This window comes from Macaca mulatta, chromosome 12 (assembly GCF_049350105.2).
Source record: "Macaca mulatta isolate MMU2019108-1 chromosome 12, T2T-MMU8v2.0, whole genome shotgun sequence".
Classification (NCBI taxonomy): domain Eukaryota; kingdom Metazoa; phylum Chordata; class Mammalia; order Primates; family Cercopithecidae; genus Macaca; species Macaca mulatta.
In genome coordinates this window covers 135,708,559-135,724,066 of record NC_133417.1, presented here as the reverse complement: position 1 = coordinate 135,724,066, position 15,508 = coordinate 135,708,559, and the positions used below count along the sequence as shown (strand labels likewise).

At 39.2% G+C, this 15,508-nt stretch overlaps 1 protein-coding gene across 50 annotated transcripts in view; it reads right to left on the bottom strand.

Moving 5' to 3' along the window:
- SP100 (SP100 nuclear antigen) overlaps window positions 1–15,508 on the bottom strand; it is a 129,079-nt gene that overhangs the window by 88,293 nt on the left and 25,278 nt on the right. For all 50 annotated transcript variants that reach the window (XM_077957817.1, XM_077957835.1, XM_077957845.1 and 47 more), the window contains 6 exons: window positions 13,954–14,116; window positions 12,708–12,876; window positions 10,166–10,249; window positions 7,922–7,984; window positions 7,370–7,519; window positions 6,822–6,905 (listed from right to left, as the gene is read on the bottom strand). In XM_077957817.1, coding sequence (XP_077813943.1) covers window positions 6,822–6,905; window positions 7,370–7,519; window positions 7,922–7,984; window positions 10,166–10,249; window positions 12,708–12,876; window positions 13,954–14,115 — 712 coding nt within the window. In that variant the 5' untranslated portion in view covers window position 14,116. The remainder of the gene's footprint in view (window positions 1–6,821; window positions 6,906–7,369; window positions 7,520–7,921; window positions 7,985–10,165; window positions 10,250–12,707; window positions 12,877–13,953; window positions 14,117–15,508) is intronic.

Here is a 15,508-nt window from a genome sequence, read left to right as displayed (position 1 = left end):
CTACACCAAAACATACTATAATAAGCTGTTCAGATTCAAGGACAAAGAGAGAATCCTGAAAGCAATAGAAGAAAAGAAACAACTAACATATGAGGGAGTTTTAATAAATGTAGCAGTGAACTTTTTAGCAGAAACCTTATAGATCAGGAGAGAATGAGATGAAATATTCAAAGTGCCCCCAAAAACCTGACAACCAAGAATACTTTTCTTGGCAAAGCTGTCTTTCAGAAATAAAGGAGAGGTAAAGACTCTGCTAGGAAAACAAAAGATGAATACATTCATCACCACCAGACCTGTCTTACAAGAAATGCTAAAGCTGAAAGAAATAAATGTTAACTAATAATATAAAAATATAAGAAAGTATAAAACTCACTGGTAAAGTAAATGTACAGTCAAAATATAGAATAATACTGTAATGGTGGTGTGTAAATCACTTCTACCTCTAGTATGAAGGTTAAAAGACAATTTTTTAAAAAAAGTAGCTACAATAATTTGTTAAGGTATACACTATAAAAAATATGTAAACTCTGACATCAAACATTTTAAATGAGGGAGTAAAGTAAAAGTGCAATTTTTGTAGGTAATCAAAATTAAGTTGTTATCAGCTTAAAATAGCCTGTTATAAGATGTTTTGTGTAAACTTCATGTTAACCACAAAGCAAAAACTTACAGTGAATACACAAAAGATAAAGAGGAATCAAAGCGTTATCACTAGAGAAAAATCACCTAATCACAAAGGAAGGCAGTAAGAGAGAAAGAAAAGAATAAAGAATCTACAGACAAGCAGAAAACAATAAACAAAATGTTTGGGAGGCCGAGGTGGGTGGATCACGAGGTCAGGAGATCGAGACCATCCTGGCTAACATGGTGAAACCTCGTCTCTACTAAAAATGCAAAACATTAGCCAGGCGTGGTGGCGGGCACCTGTAGTCCCAGCTACTTGGGAGGCTGAGGCAGGATAATGGCATGAACCCGGGAGGCAGAGCTTGCAGTGAACCGAGATCATGCCACTGCACTCCAGCCTGGGTGACTGAGCGAGACTCTGACTCAAAAAAAAAAAAAAAAAAAAAAAAAGAAAGTACTCACCTATCAGTAATTATATTAAATGTAAATAGATTAAATTCTCCAATCAAAAGATATAGAGTGGCTGAATGAATTTATAAAACATGAACCAAGTATACGTGGCCTACAAGACACTCACTTCACTTTTAAGGACACACATAGACTTAAAGTGAAAAGATAGAAAAATATATTTTGTGCAAATGGAAATCAAAGAAAGAAGGCATAGGTATATTTACATCAGATGAGATACAGTTTGAATCAAATAATATAAAACAAGGCAAAAAAGGTCATGATAAAACCAGGCACGATGGCTTACATCTGTAATTCCAGCACTTTGGGAGGCTGAGGTGAAAGTATTGCTTGAGCCCGGAAGTTTGAGACCTGCCTGGGCAACATAGGGCAATCCTGTCTCTATAAATAATGAGAAAAAAAAAAAAAGAGACAGATGTGGTGGTACATGCCTGTCATCTCAGCTACTTGGGGGGATTGCCTGAGCCCAGGAAGTTGAGGCTGCAGTGAGCCATGATTGCACTAGTGCACTCCAGCCTGGGTGACAGAGCAAGAACCTATCTCCAAAAGAAAAACAAAAACAAAAGAAACAAAAAGAAAGAAAAAAAGAAGGTCATTATGTAATGATGAAGGAGTCAATTTATCAAGATGGTATAACAATTGTAAACATATGCACCCAATATTTGAGCAACTAAATATATAAAACAAATATTAATAGACCTGAAGGAAAGAGAGACTAATACAATAATACTAGGGGACTTCAACATCCTACCTTCAGCAATGGACAGATTGTCCAGGGAGAAAATCAATGAGAACACATCAAACTTAAACTATACTTTAGACTAAGGGGACCTAATAGGCATATATAGAATATTTTATCTACAAGCAGAAAACTACCACTCTTCTCAACTGTACATGGGACATTCTACAGGATATATCATATGTTAGGCTACAAAACAAGTTTTAACAAAGTAAAGAAGGCTGAAATTATATCAGATATATTTTTTGACCACAATGATATGAAATTAGAAATCAATAATGAGGAATTTTGAAAAATCTGCAAATACATGGACTCCCAAACAACCAATGGGTCATTGAAGAAATTAAAAAGAAAAAAGTTTTAAATCTTGAGGCAAATGAAGATAGAAATATAACATATCAAAACTTATGGGATACAGCAAAAGCAGTTATAAGAGGGGAAGTTTATAGCAATAAACACAAGAATACATCAAGAAAGAAGAAAGATCTCAAACAACCTAATGTTATACCTCAAGAAACCAGACAAAGAAGTAGAACTAAGGCAAAAATTAGCAGAAAGAAGGAAACAATAAATATCAGACCAGAAATAAATGAGTTTAAAACTAGAAAAAAATAAGATCAACAAAACAAAGCATAGGCTTTTTGAAAAAATAAATAAAATTGACAAACCTTTAGCTAGACTAAGAAAAAAGAGAAAACATTCAAATGAATAAATCAGAAATGAAAGAGGAGACACTACCTTTCTCATACCACATATATACAAAGAATCATAAGACCCTACTATAAACAATTTAATGCCAACAAATTGGATAACCTAGAAGAAATAGATAAATTCCTAAACACATAAAGCCTACCAAGACTGAATAATAAAGAAACAGGAAAATCTGAACAGACCAATAATGAGTAAGATTTAATCCATAATAAAACACCACCCACCAAACAAAAGCTCAGGACCAGATGCTTTCACTGTTGAATTCTACCAAATATTTAAAGAACAAATAGCAATCCTTTTCAAACTCTTCTCAAAAATTGAATAAGAGGGACTACTTCCAAACTCATTTTATGAAACCAGCATTACCCTGATACCAAAGCTAGACATGAGCACTACAAGAAAAGAAAATTATAGGCCACTATCCTTGATAAACGTATATGAAAAATCCTCAACAAAATACTATCAAATCAAATTCAATAGCACATTAAACACCATGATCAAATAAGATTTATCATTGGGATGCAATAATGGTTAAACATACACACATCTAAAAAGGTCATACACCACATTAATAGAATGAAGGACAAAAACCATATGATCATCTCAATAGATGTAGAAAAAGCATTTGACAAAATTCAACATTTTTTCATGATAAAAACTCTCAGCAAAATAGATACAGAAGGAATGTATCTCAGCACAATAGTGGCCATACATGACAAGCCCACAGCTAGTATCATACTTAATGACAAAAAACTGAAAGATTTCCCTCTAAGGTTAGAAACAAGAGTATAATGCTGATATGGTTTGGCTGTGTCCCCACCCAAATCTCATCTTGAATTGTAGTAACCCCCACATGTCATGGGAAGGACTTAGTGGGAGGTAATTGAGTCATGGGGGCAGTTACTTCAATGCTGTTCTTGAGTGAGTTCTCACAAGATCTGATGGTTTTATAAGGAACTTGTCCCCTCTTTGCACTGCACTTCTCCTTGCTGCTGCCATGTAAAGAAGGACGTGTTTGCTTCCCCTTTTCTGCCATGATTGTAAGATCCTGAGGCCTCTCCAGCCATGCTGAACTATCAGTCAATTAAACCTCTTTCCTTTATAAATTATCCAGTCTTTGGTGTGTCTTTATTAGCAGTGTGAGAATGGACTGATACAGATTGCCCATTCTCACTGCTATTCAACATGTTACTGCAAGTCCTAGCCAGAACAATTAGGCAGGCAAAAGAAATAAAAGCCATTCAAATTGGAAAGGAAGAAGTTTTAAATTGTCCTTATTTGCAGATGACCCGATCTTATCTATAGAAAATCCCGCCCTAAGACTCCACCAAAAAAACTGCTAGAACTAATAAACAACTTCAGTAAAGTGGTAGGATATAAATACAGCATACAAAAATCAGTTGCATTTCTATGCACTAACAATAAACTCTGAAAAAGATATCAAGAAAACAATCCAATTTATAATAACTACAACAAAACACTTAAGAAGAAATTTAACTAAGGAGGTGAAATATGTGTACAATGAAAAATCTAAGACATTGATGAAAGAAACTGAAGAACAAAGAAATGAAAAGATACCCCATGTTCATGGATTGGAGGAATTAATATTGTTAAAATGTCCAGACTACTCAAAGTCCTCTAAAGAATCAGTGCAATTCCTATAAAAATTCCAATGGCGGCCGGGTGCAGTGGCTCATGCCTGTAATCCCAGCACCTAGGAGTTTCAGATGGGAGGATCGCCTGAAGTCAGGAGTTCAAGACCAGCCCGACCAACATGATGAAACCTTGTCTCTACTAAATACAAAAAATTAGCTGGGCATGGTGGCGTATGCCTGTAATCCCAGCTACTCTGGAGGCTGAGGCAGGATAATCACTTGAATCCGTGAAGTGGAGGTTGCAGTGAGTTGAGACTGTGCCATTACACTCCAGCCTGGGCAACAAGAGCAAAACTCTGTCTCAAAAAAATAAATAAATAAATAAATAAAATCCAAATAGCATTTTTTGACATAGAAAAACAATTTAAAAATTTGTATGGAACCACAAAAGACTCCAACTAGCCAAAGCAATTTTAAACAAAAAGAACAAAGCAGAAAGCATCACACTACCTGATTCAATATACACAACAAAGCTATATTAATCAAAAGAGCATGGTGCTTGCATAAAATAGACACGTAGAAAAATGGAACAAAATAGAGAGTTTGGATCCATGCATTTATGGTCAATTGATTTTCAACAAAGGTGCCAAGAATATGCAATGGGTAAAGGACATCTTTCTCTTTAATAAATGGTGTTGGGACAACTGGATATCCACATGCAGAAGAATTAAAATTGACCCCATCTCATGCCATATTAAAAAACTAACTCAAAATGGACTTAATACTGAAATTTAATAACCAAGGTTGTAAAACTACTAGAAGAAAATACAGAGGAAAAGCTTCACGACATTGGTCTGAGCAAGTATTTTTTGGGTATAACACCAGAAGCACAATCACAAAAGCAAAAAGGACTGGGATTACATCAAACTAAAAAGCTTCTGCATAGGCAAGGAAACAATCAACAGAGTGAAGAGACAACCTACAGAATGGGAGAAAATACTTGCAAACCATGTATCTGATAAAGGTTATTATCCAAAATACTTAAGGAGCTCAAACAACTCAATATTAAAAACAAACAAACAGATTTTTAAATGGGCAAAGGACCTGAATAAACATTTCTTAAGGGAACACAAGCAAATGACTAACAGATATGTGAAAAAATGCCCTGCCTTTGAAATCACCAAGAAAATGCAAATTAAAACCACAATGAACATCACCACATACTGGTTAGGATGGCTATTATAAAAAACACTAAAGATAACAAACATTGGTGGGGATGTGCAGAAAAGGGAACCTTTGTACACTGTTGCTGGGAATGTAAATTGCTACGATCACTAAGAAAAACAATATGGAGTGTCCTCAAATAAATAAAAAGTAGAACTACCCATACAATCCATGAATTCCACCACTGAATATATATTCGAGGGATATGAAATCAGTACAGATGCTCCTAGAGTTACGATGGGACCACATTTCCATAAACCTACCATACACTGAACATATCATAAGTCAAAAATGCATTCAATACTTTAATAAACCCATTGTAAAGTTGAAAATCGTAAGTCTAACCATCATAAATCAGGGGTCATCTGTATACGGAAGAGAGATCTGCACTCCCATGTTCATTGCAGCAGTATTCACAATGGCCAAGATATAGTATCTGTAACAACCTAAGTATCTGTCAATGGGTGAATGGATAAAGAAAATATATACACAATGAAATACATCTATACACTGAAATACTATCTAGCCTTTGAAAAGGAAGAAATCCTGTTATTTGTAACAACCGCCACGAACCTGGAGGATATTACGTTATGTCAAATAAGACAGGCACAGAAAGACATGTATGACATCTCACTTATATGTAGAGTGTAATAAAGTTGAATTTATAGAAGTTGAGAGTATACGGTGGTAACAGAGGCTGGGGATATGAGGATGAGGACTGGGGAGATGTTAGTCCGGGGATACAAAATTTCAGTTAGATAGGAGAAATACATTAAGAGATCTATTATACAACACGATTAATATAGTTAATAATGTATTGTATTCTTAAAAATTACTGAGAGAATAGATTTTGCATTATCACCACAAAAACGATAAGTACCTGAGGTAATATTTATGCTAATTAGACCTACGGTAATTATCTATGCTAATTATTTATGCTAATTAGCTAGTTAGCCTTTTCACAATGTGTACATATTTCAAAACAATATGTAATGCTAAATACATCCAGTTTTTAATTTAATTTAATTTTATTTTATTTTATTTATTTATTTATTTTTGAGACGGAGTCTCGCTCTGTCACCCAGGCTGGAGTGCAGTGGCCTGATCTCAGCTCACTGCAAGCTCCGCCTCCCGGGTTCACGCCATTCTCCTGCCTCAGCCTCCCGAGTAGCTGGGACTACAGGCGCCTGCCACCTCGCCCGGCTAAGTTTTTGTATTTTTAGTAGAGACGGGGTTTCACTGTGTTACCCAGGATGGTCTCGATCTCCTGACCTCGTGATCCGCCCGTCTCGGCCTCCCAAAGTGCTGGGATTACAGGCTTGAGCCACCACGCCCGGCCAGTTTTTAATTTTAAAAAGTGGTTACAATGGTAAAACAACAACCAACCAACCAACCAACCAACAAACGTATAGCGTCTGAATAAGAAAGGAAAGAAAATAGGCAAGGTAAGCAATAATTACCTTCTTCATCACAGGGCAATGGGCAGGGCGTCTCCCTTCCAGCATCCCCATTACTCACTTGGACAGCGACTTGTTCACAGGATTCTGGAGATAAATGAGATCACAGCTGAGAATCTAGTGGAGCCTTGCTCTGTCCTATTTCCATTTGGTTAGACCTCACCTTGCTTCTCCTTTCTTCTCCTGTTTCTACCTATACCCTGTGTCTGCATATACTGCTGCATGAAGGTGTTTGTGCTTTATTGATTCCTGGCCAATCTCTCTCTACTTTCTCCTTTTGCCTCTTGTTTCTGTCTCTCTTCTTTGGTGAGACTCTGCACATCTTCCCCTTTCTCTCTCAGTTTTTTGCTTCTAGCTTTCTTCCTCCAGGTCTTTGTCATCAGTATGTCAGTGTATCAGGCTCATCCGTATATCAGGCCCCTTCTGTGTCTGTGTGATTTTCCCCTGCTTGTTAAACAGGTATCTCCTTGCATTGTGCATTAGACTCTTCCTCTGCCACCAGCCAGGGCCCCTTGGCTCGTCCCCATTCACGTGAACCCAGTCAGTCTTACCTGTTGGCTCAGTCTTTTGGGCACTTTGTTCATTTGTTTGTTGGCTTCCTAGCGAACCATTTTTGTCACTGGTTGTATCTTTTCTGTCTGCATTTATCTCTTCTGTTTCACAGGGGTGCTCTGAGAGTCCATTTTCAGGTGGGGTTGTACCTAAACCATGGTTTGATTCACAGATATTTTATTTGCCCCCTGCTGCCCGTCACTCCCTTCCAACCACTACAGCATGGGCCACTGATGGACGTAAGATCAAGGCACCAAGCAACAGCCAGACTCAAGCAGATGCAGGCAGAAAATGGTGAAGCAGGCACATGGGTAAAACGGCCAGGCTCAGCGGCAGCAGGAACAAGCAGCAAGTGTGCTTAAGGGGTGTGGGAGGAAGAGACCCTCCTAGGCAAGATAAGGACTTGTTACTTAAATCCCAGAAATGGAAAAACTGTAGATGTAAAAACTGAAAATTCTGGGCAATCATTAACACAAAGAGGCAACCCCACAGCACGTTTCAGAATGGGGCAAGGATAGCAGAGGCTCAAAGAGTAGTAAACAGGAACAAACCATCATGAGATGGGGAATCCCAACGGGGCCAAGTCAGGCTTTGAAAAGAGTTTTCACCAGTTCCTGGCAGGAAGAAATTAGAAGTTCATTTCAGAAATTGAGGTATGGATCTTGCCATTCTCTTTTAATCCCTTTTTGGTCTCTGTAATGTAGGAGTTAAAGACCCCTTCTAAGTCTCAGTGCACAGGCCATCTGGAGCTGGCAGATGCCACCTAATTATTGAAGTCAGACTCCAGCCTCGAGAGTAGGGGACTGGGTCAGCTGCACCCCTGGCTGACAGGGGCCTTGACCAGACAACCCTGCTGAGTGTCCTCTGTGATACACTCCAGTAACTGACTATGGCAGAGTGATCCTGCCTTTGTCCCCAGAGCTACCCTGCCCGGGGCCCTTAGCTCAGTTTCTTCGAAGTCCTGGTTGCCTCATGCCCACCCCCTTTTACGCAACACCCTCCCACTCCACATCTGTTTATGCTTTCTCACTGGCTTTTCCATGAGGACTCAGTGTCTAAGTAGCCTTTGCTTCCTCCAGCTCTTGGTATTCTTTTTTTCTGGATCTTTTTGTCTGCAAACATTTCCTCATTTTTCTGTGTTTATTTTTTCTAGATTCCCTGGATAGCACAGAGTTAGGAATGCAGGCTCTGGGGTAGAACACCTGGGTTTTTCCTTGTTCATCTGACCCTAGGTAAACTCCATTTGTGGTATCTCTGAATTTCAGTTACCTTATCTGCAAAATAGGCATATAAGTAATATTAATCTCCAATGGCTGTCATGAGCATTAAACCAACTGCCACAGAGTAGATGTTCAATCAAAGTGAGCTGTTAATGGCACGGTGATTTTTGTTGTCTTTTACCCCTTTTTACAGTTTCATTTCCCTTCCTTCGTCCTCTAGGTATCTACACCCTCTTCCATGTGCACCACTTCCTTTCTGAGTCTCTCTACAAGACCGCCTTTCTCTTTGAATGTTCCTGCTCTTAAACAACATCCTCACATTTAAATTTTTCCCCTATTCTGCCACCTCCAAGTAGCCCCCGTGATATCATAAGAAATATACATTTCAGTCTTCATTCCCTGCTCCTGGTCAGAGCTTCCAAAACCCTTGAAGCATCCTAAGTCATGACAAGTGAAAAGAGCACTTTCTGTTATTCATAACAAGCCCCTTTCGACCACATCTGGGTTCATGTTAATGAGGTAACTTTTGGAAAGCCCCTAAGGATTGGGGGGTGGTTGCCAGGGGAGCCGAACGTGAGATTAGACGGTTGGAACTTTCAGCTCCACCTCTTGACCTCCAGGGAGGGGAGAGGAGGAATGGAGGTTAACTTAATAATCAGGTAGCAATGATTTAATCAATTCAGACTGTATAATGGAATGTCCATAAAGAACCCTAAGTGACTGGGTTCAGAAATCTTCTGGGTTGGCAAACACATGGAAGTGCCAGGAGAGTCGTGTCCCAGAGAGGGCAGAAGCTCTGTGCCCTTCCCCACGCTTTGCCCTATGCATTTCTTCCACTTGGCTGTTCTTGAGTTGTATCCTTTATAATAAATGTCAGACATTTCCATGCGCTCTGTGTGATCTACTAGGAAAGTATCGAAGCCAATGAAGGGCGTGTGGGAACCTCCAATTTACAGGAAGTTGGTCGGAAGCACAGGCCACAACCTGAGACTTGCAACTGGCATCTGAAGTGGGGGGCATTCTTATGGGAATGAGCTAGTAACCTGTGGAGTCTGTGCCAAGTCTGGGCAATTAGTGGCAGAATTCAATTAAATTATAAGATATCAGGTGGTATCTGCAGAGAATTGGAGAACTGATTGGTGTGGGGAGACCACCGACATGTTTGGTGTCAGAAGTGTTGTGAATATGACAGTACAGGTAAAACAGGAGCCTTTCTTTCTCCAAGGGTCTCCTTTTTGATGTTGACCATGGACCATGGGCTGTGGTTCTTAACCCTTCACAACTTCACACAGATCCCCTACAGGGAACTTTCTAAATCACAATTACTTCTAGGTAGCTGGCATCTGTAAATCTGGCCTAGTGACACACTTGGCTCTGATTCCCTTATGGTTATTGAGCCAACTATGTCTTGTCATGGCCACTTCTCCAGAACCCTGCATCTGGTTAGGAGCTCATATAACCCCCTCCTTGACTTCTCCATTGTCCTTCCGTACGTCTTCCCTGATTCACAATCTCCACTCAGAACCTTGGATCCCTAACCTCTCTTAGAGATAGTTTTTATTCTGTCATTTTTACCTTGTTCAAGACTTAGTTGGATGCCAGGCCTCTCCTCCCTCTCTTCTCCATCACTTTCTCGGAGAGGCAATTTGTCTTGGATTACTGAAGAGCGGGAGAAAGAAGACGCAATTAGAGATCTACAGGGACCAGGGACAATGTCTGGAAATCATGCTTTTAGGAATTTCCAATCCTTGGGTGACTCAGAGCTCAGAGGGTTCCTCATGACCTAAAGTTCTCCTGTTATCCCTTGGAACAGAGAAGAGAAGACCCCAACAATGAAGGCTTTATTGTCCTACACAGAAAGGAGACACTCAAGATTTAAGGATAAAGGAGTAATGGAAACATTGTGAGCTATGTTACCCTCAAAATTGTCAGATGGCAGGGTAGGCATATATCAAGTGTAAGGAAGAAACTGGGGAATTTCCTGGGGAGAAGGTCTCAAGTCCTAGAAAGATTCCATTTTTTAATAATCAGCCAGGTGCAGTGGCTCACACCTGTAATCACAACACTTTGGGAGGCCAAGGCAGGAGGATTGCTTGAGCCCAGGATTTTGAGACCAGCCTGGGCCACATAGCTAGACCTCATATCTGAAAAAAAAAAAACAAAATTAGATGGATGTGGTATTGCACACCTGTGGTCCCAGCTACTCAAGAGGCTGAGATGGGAGGAACACTAGAGCCCAGGAAGTTGGGGCTGCAGTGAGCCGAGATTATGCCACTACACTCCAGCCTGGGCAACAACAAATTGAAACTCTGTCTCAAAAAAACATAAATAGAAAAAAAGTGAGAAAACCTCAATATCTTTAAAGATGAGGCTAGAAAACAGGAGAACGTTGTCTTAATTGGGTCAGGGAGGATGAACAGTTCTCAAATAAACATAACAGAGGACACAGGGGCAGCTTGTGTGAACTTCAGGGTCCGAGAGTCAGCAGCATCTCCCTGAGGGTGGGTGGGCTGCTGTGCTGGACGGGGTGGTGTGTGGTGCTGTCTCAGGTCAGTGACAGTGATCCTCAGGGCAGGTCACCCAAGCACCAGGAGCGCCAGAAACTAAGACATGAGTTGAGGGCACTGGAGCTAGGAAGGGGGATCCCTGCAGTCCATGGAGAGGAACAGAGCCCCTGAGAATGTGGGCAGTAAAGATAGCACCATTCCCTTCCATCCCCACAGCCTGGACCATCCTGGTTACAAACATTGACTTGAAATTTGTGCCCAGGTATTTGATTTCCTTTTATTCCTTTTCTGACTTGAATATTTGCTATAGAAATTATTTTATTATTAATCTAGATAAGGTTAGTATTGATACAAATCAATAAGCCATATGCAACTACTGCTTAAATTTCTTTCCTTGTTCATAAACCTGTAGTATTTCTTGATTGCCTAGTAAGTAAACTTCAAATTCCTTAGCTTTAAATTCCAGACCATTCAATATCTTCCTCCAGTTGATCTAAGTCAGCTCCTATGTTGCTTCTCACTCTCAGATTTAGCCAAATCTAATTTGTCCTGTTTTGCAGACATGCTTTCAAACTTTTATTCCAGTTCCCATAGCATCCACCCTCTTCAGGGCATGTGCCAGTTTCTCTTGTGATGTCTCTATCTCTTATTTGGAGAACTGGATTGAGATCAAACTGTGTGGGAATAAAAAGTTTTCCAGGCAAGTAAAAAAATTGTAGGACATCTTTAATGTGTACCATTTTAACAGTATAAATTACGCATTCTTAGGAAAAAGGTCAAGAATGAAACCTTTAGTTTGGTATAGCACCAAAAATAGTCCCTGGCAGAGTAACTGGTTTTGTCATTGCTTAATTAATCTTTGTTTCATCCCTTGTGGATAAAGGGTTAGCAAAACCACTTCTACTTCACTGAAGGCAAACTTGACCCAGGGTTAACTTTCTTGCTCATATTCTGAAAACCTAATAAAGATAGCCTTTTTTTGCAGTGTTACTGGGCAAACAGAGGTTAGAAATGACCCATGACTGGTTGACTGGGACTATGTATGGACAACAAATACCTGTGGGGAAGCCATAGTTGTGGTCTTCCTTCAATTGATAACTCTTGTAACTCAGTTTGCTCCTGTAACTCAGCTTGCCCATATGGGGTCCTGAAAGCTGTTACTATGGAGTTGTTACAAGAGACATACACTCCCATAGGCATGTGGTGCTGAGCCAAGGTGGATCCTGCACCCACAGCTAAGTTGTCACTCAGGGCAGGTAGTAGTCAATTTGGTGGACTGCTATGTAGACCACTGCAAGGGCTCCCACTGAAGAGAAGAAGCTGCCCTGTTGGGATTCTGTTTCTTACTCTATGCTCTTCTAAGTAAATCTGATGCCAGTGTTGCTCTGGTTGTCCTGTGAGTCCAAGTTGCCAGCGAAGCCGACATCCAGGTGCTTGTTTTACCATGACCATAAGCCATGAGCTTTGAGAAGACTCATGACATGTCTATTTTGTTAACTACTCTATCCCCACTGCCCAACAAAATGTGTCACACATGGTAGGAGCTCAGTATACACTTATTGAAAAAAATCGACCCTGGAAATCAAAAGGTAGATAATAAATCTAATTACCATTTTTGAAGCTTTCATAAATGTGAATTAAATCGGGGTATTCCTGCAGGTTGACCTCGCTGAACAGTGCTTCCAGAACTGGCAGGCTAAACATCTTCTCCAGTTCACTGAGAACATTGTACACTACTCTCTGTACAGGGACCAGGTTTCTACAAGAATCTTGAGAATCCTTAAAAAATATTGAATAGAGAAAATATAAATACAGACTTCCAAGTTACAGAAGAGCTCTAGAAAGGAATTCTATGGTTACTGTATTCTAATTTCTCTACATAAGTATTTTCATGTGAAGTTCTATAATTTTTACTTATTGGTATAGCCAGTAATGAAAGAAGTAAATCCCTTCTCCTTAAAAATACCCACTGATGAGCCTGATTGCCTCACCCTCATTTACATTAGATGCAAAAAGGGGCAACTTGGAAGGATAAAAGTGGCCTCAAAGTCCTTTAACAGCCTGATCCATATGTTTTTGGGATAGACGTAGCAGGCAATTGATGAATGGCTGTTTTGTTGGCTGGACAACCCCCGCTCTTCCCCCAAGACTGATTTGGCCTGAAGGGCTCAAGGAAACCAGGCGACCATTCTCCCCTTGCTGTGAACTTGGCCACAGAGGAAGCACATTCATAGCCGGAGATGACTCGCTGCTCTGTATCTCCAACAGGGCCTATGGGTGGAATTTACCCATAGTCCAAGACTCCAGAAATGCACAAAAAAAGGAAAGAAAAAGAAAACACATGTGTTGGAGAAAGAATAACAAGCATTTACCTCCAAATTTGTCCTCTCTGGACACCAATTCCCTGTGGGTTTTAATGTTCTCAGATCTAGGTATTTTAAATTGATGTTAACTGGAAGAAAATGCGGTGCCAATTGCTATTTCAAGTAAATCAGTTCATTAAAATTATTTTTAAGTTCTAGTTTATGTTATAGTGTATGAATTCTACAAAACACTGTACATTTATGGAGAACACCTGTTTCTATTCCAGTTTCTCCAGTACCATTCACTCCAACTCCAGAGGGCACCATGGAACACCATTCCCTCAGCTGGAAGCAGGACCATCTCCGGTGACCTCTGCTTCTCCCCTCCTTTTCTACTTTACAGGAACACTTACAGAAATACTTGAAAAAGTTCCCCACTCATAGGAAACCTGTCAGTTAGCAAGTTGTACCCTGAAGTTTTGGTCTAGGATATCAAAGCATAACTTACTTTGGGGCTGGCTTACCAGATTGTGACATAATAAACTTTACTCACGTCAAACATTTTATTTGTGATGAGTTCACGGTCACGGAGGCCCTCAAGGAATGGAAATGTCTTTTTTATTGCATTTGAAATCTCCACCTTATGTCTTTTGAAGTGCTTGAATACAGCGTCACAGAGAAGTCCCTCATCTACATCCTGGTCTTCTGTGAACATCCTAGGGAAAAAGGACACCATGTGAAAATGGTCGTCAAGATTCTGAGATGTTTGTGGAGATTGTAAGACTTTACATATAAAGGACAAGCTACAAAGAACGAACACATATAAAATAGGTGATACTCAGTAGAGGCCAGAATAAATGGAATTTAAGCAACAAAAAAGATGTAATAGAAGAAATGGAGGTTGTGAAAAACTAATATAGAGGACTGAAAAAGTTCTGCCTAAACTGAACAAAGCCATTGTAAAGATACCTTCACCTAACCATATATGAAATATTTTTGAAATAAAAATTAAATTCCTACAGAATCTAGATGGAATAAGCAGGTCATCCACAGAGAAATGAAAAACAATGGAATAAAAATAAAATCTAACCTTGAATATGCATCTTAATTAACAACTGAGAGAAAACAAACCTGAGAAAGATAAAAATAAGATGTCCTTGTCTAATCTGTAGCTGTTAAGAAATATAATCCTGTATCATATCATTAATTTATTAATAATACAATGCAGTTTAATAATAATAATGATACCACATTATTGAGAATTTCATGAGAATATCAATGATATCTCCTAGAATGTCTGATTCTACTTTCTGTTAATATAAATATATCTGTATTATTGTTATATATGGTGAACAATTTTAGGCATCTGAATTTCAGAAATTGCTGTTGTTTCCTGTGAAAGTAATTTTAAAGTTGAATCTCTAATTCTAGTTCTTAGTTGATTACTTTATTGCTCTGATAATGTTTTAGTCAACGTCTCAGTATTCCTTAATATTATGAAAACTTATGAGCCCTTCCTTCCCAACCAGAAGAGAATTACTGGCACTTTCCAGTATCTAACATGAGGCAGGAAACAATAATGTTACATTTTTGTTTTGAATTTCTGTAAAAAAAAGTTTCTGGTTAAAGATCACTAAAATAATAACAAAGGAATTAGATTCACAATGACAAAAAGAATGGCAGAGAACAATAAGCAGATAAGAGATTTCAAATAAAATCTTGAAGGTGAAAAGTGGTCAGAAAAGTGCTAGTTGCAATAGTAGGTAGGGGATGGATGCTTTCAGAGGTTAGGAATCATGGTGCCCTACAGAATTTGTAAGAAACAATGGAGATTTGAAGGGAGACACAGAGCCAAAAACTGATGTGTTATTTGAGAAATGAACAGAACAGTGTATGCCCTGCCTGTCAACCCACATGCTGACCACATGCAGCCAGGTAGCCTCTCAGGGGCAACCAATGCTGTCATTTTTTCCATCATATGTTGATACTGCCTGCTACTGGATTTCGTACAAATGGAATAAAAGATATATATGCTTTTGTGTCTGCCTTCTTTTGCTTATCATTTGTGTTGATGTGTTGAACAGTATTTTGTTCATTTTTGTTGTTGA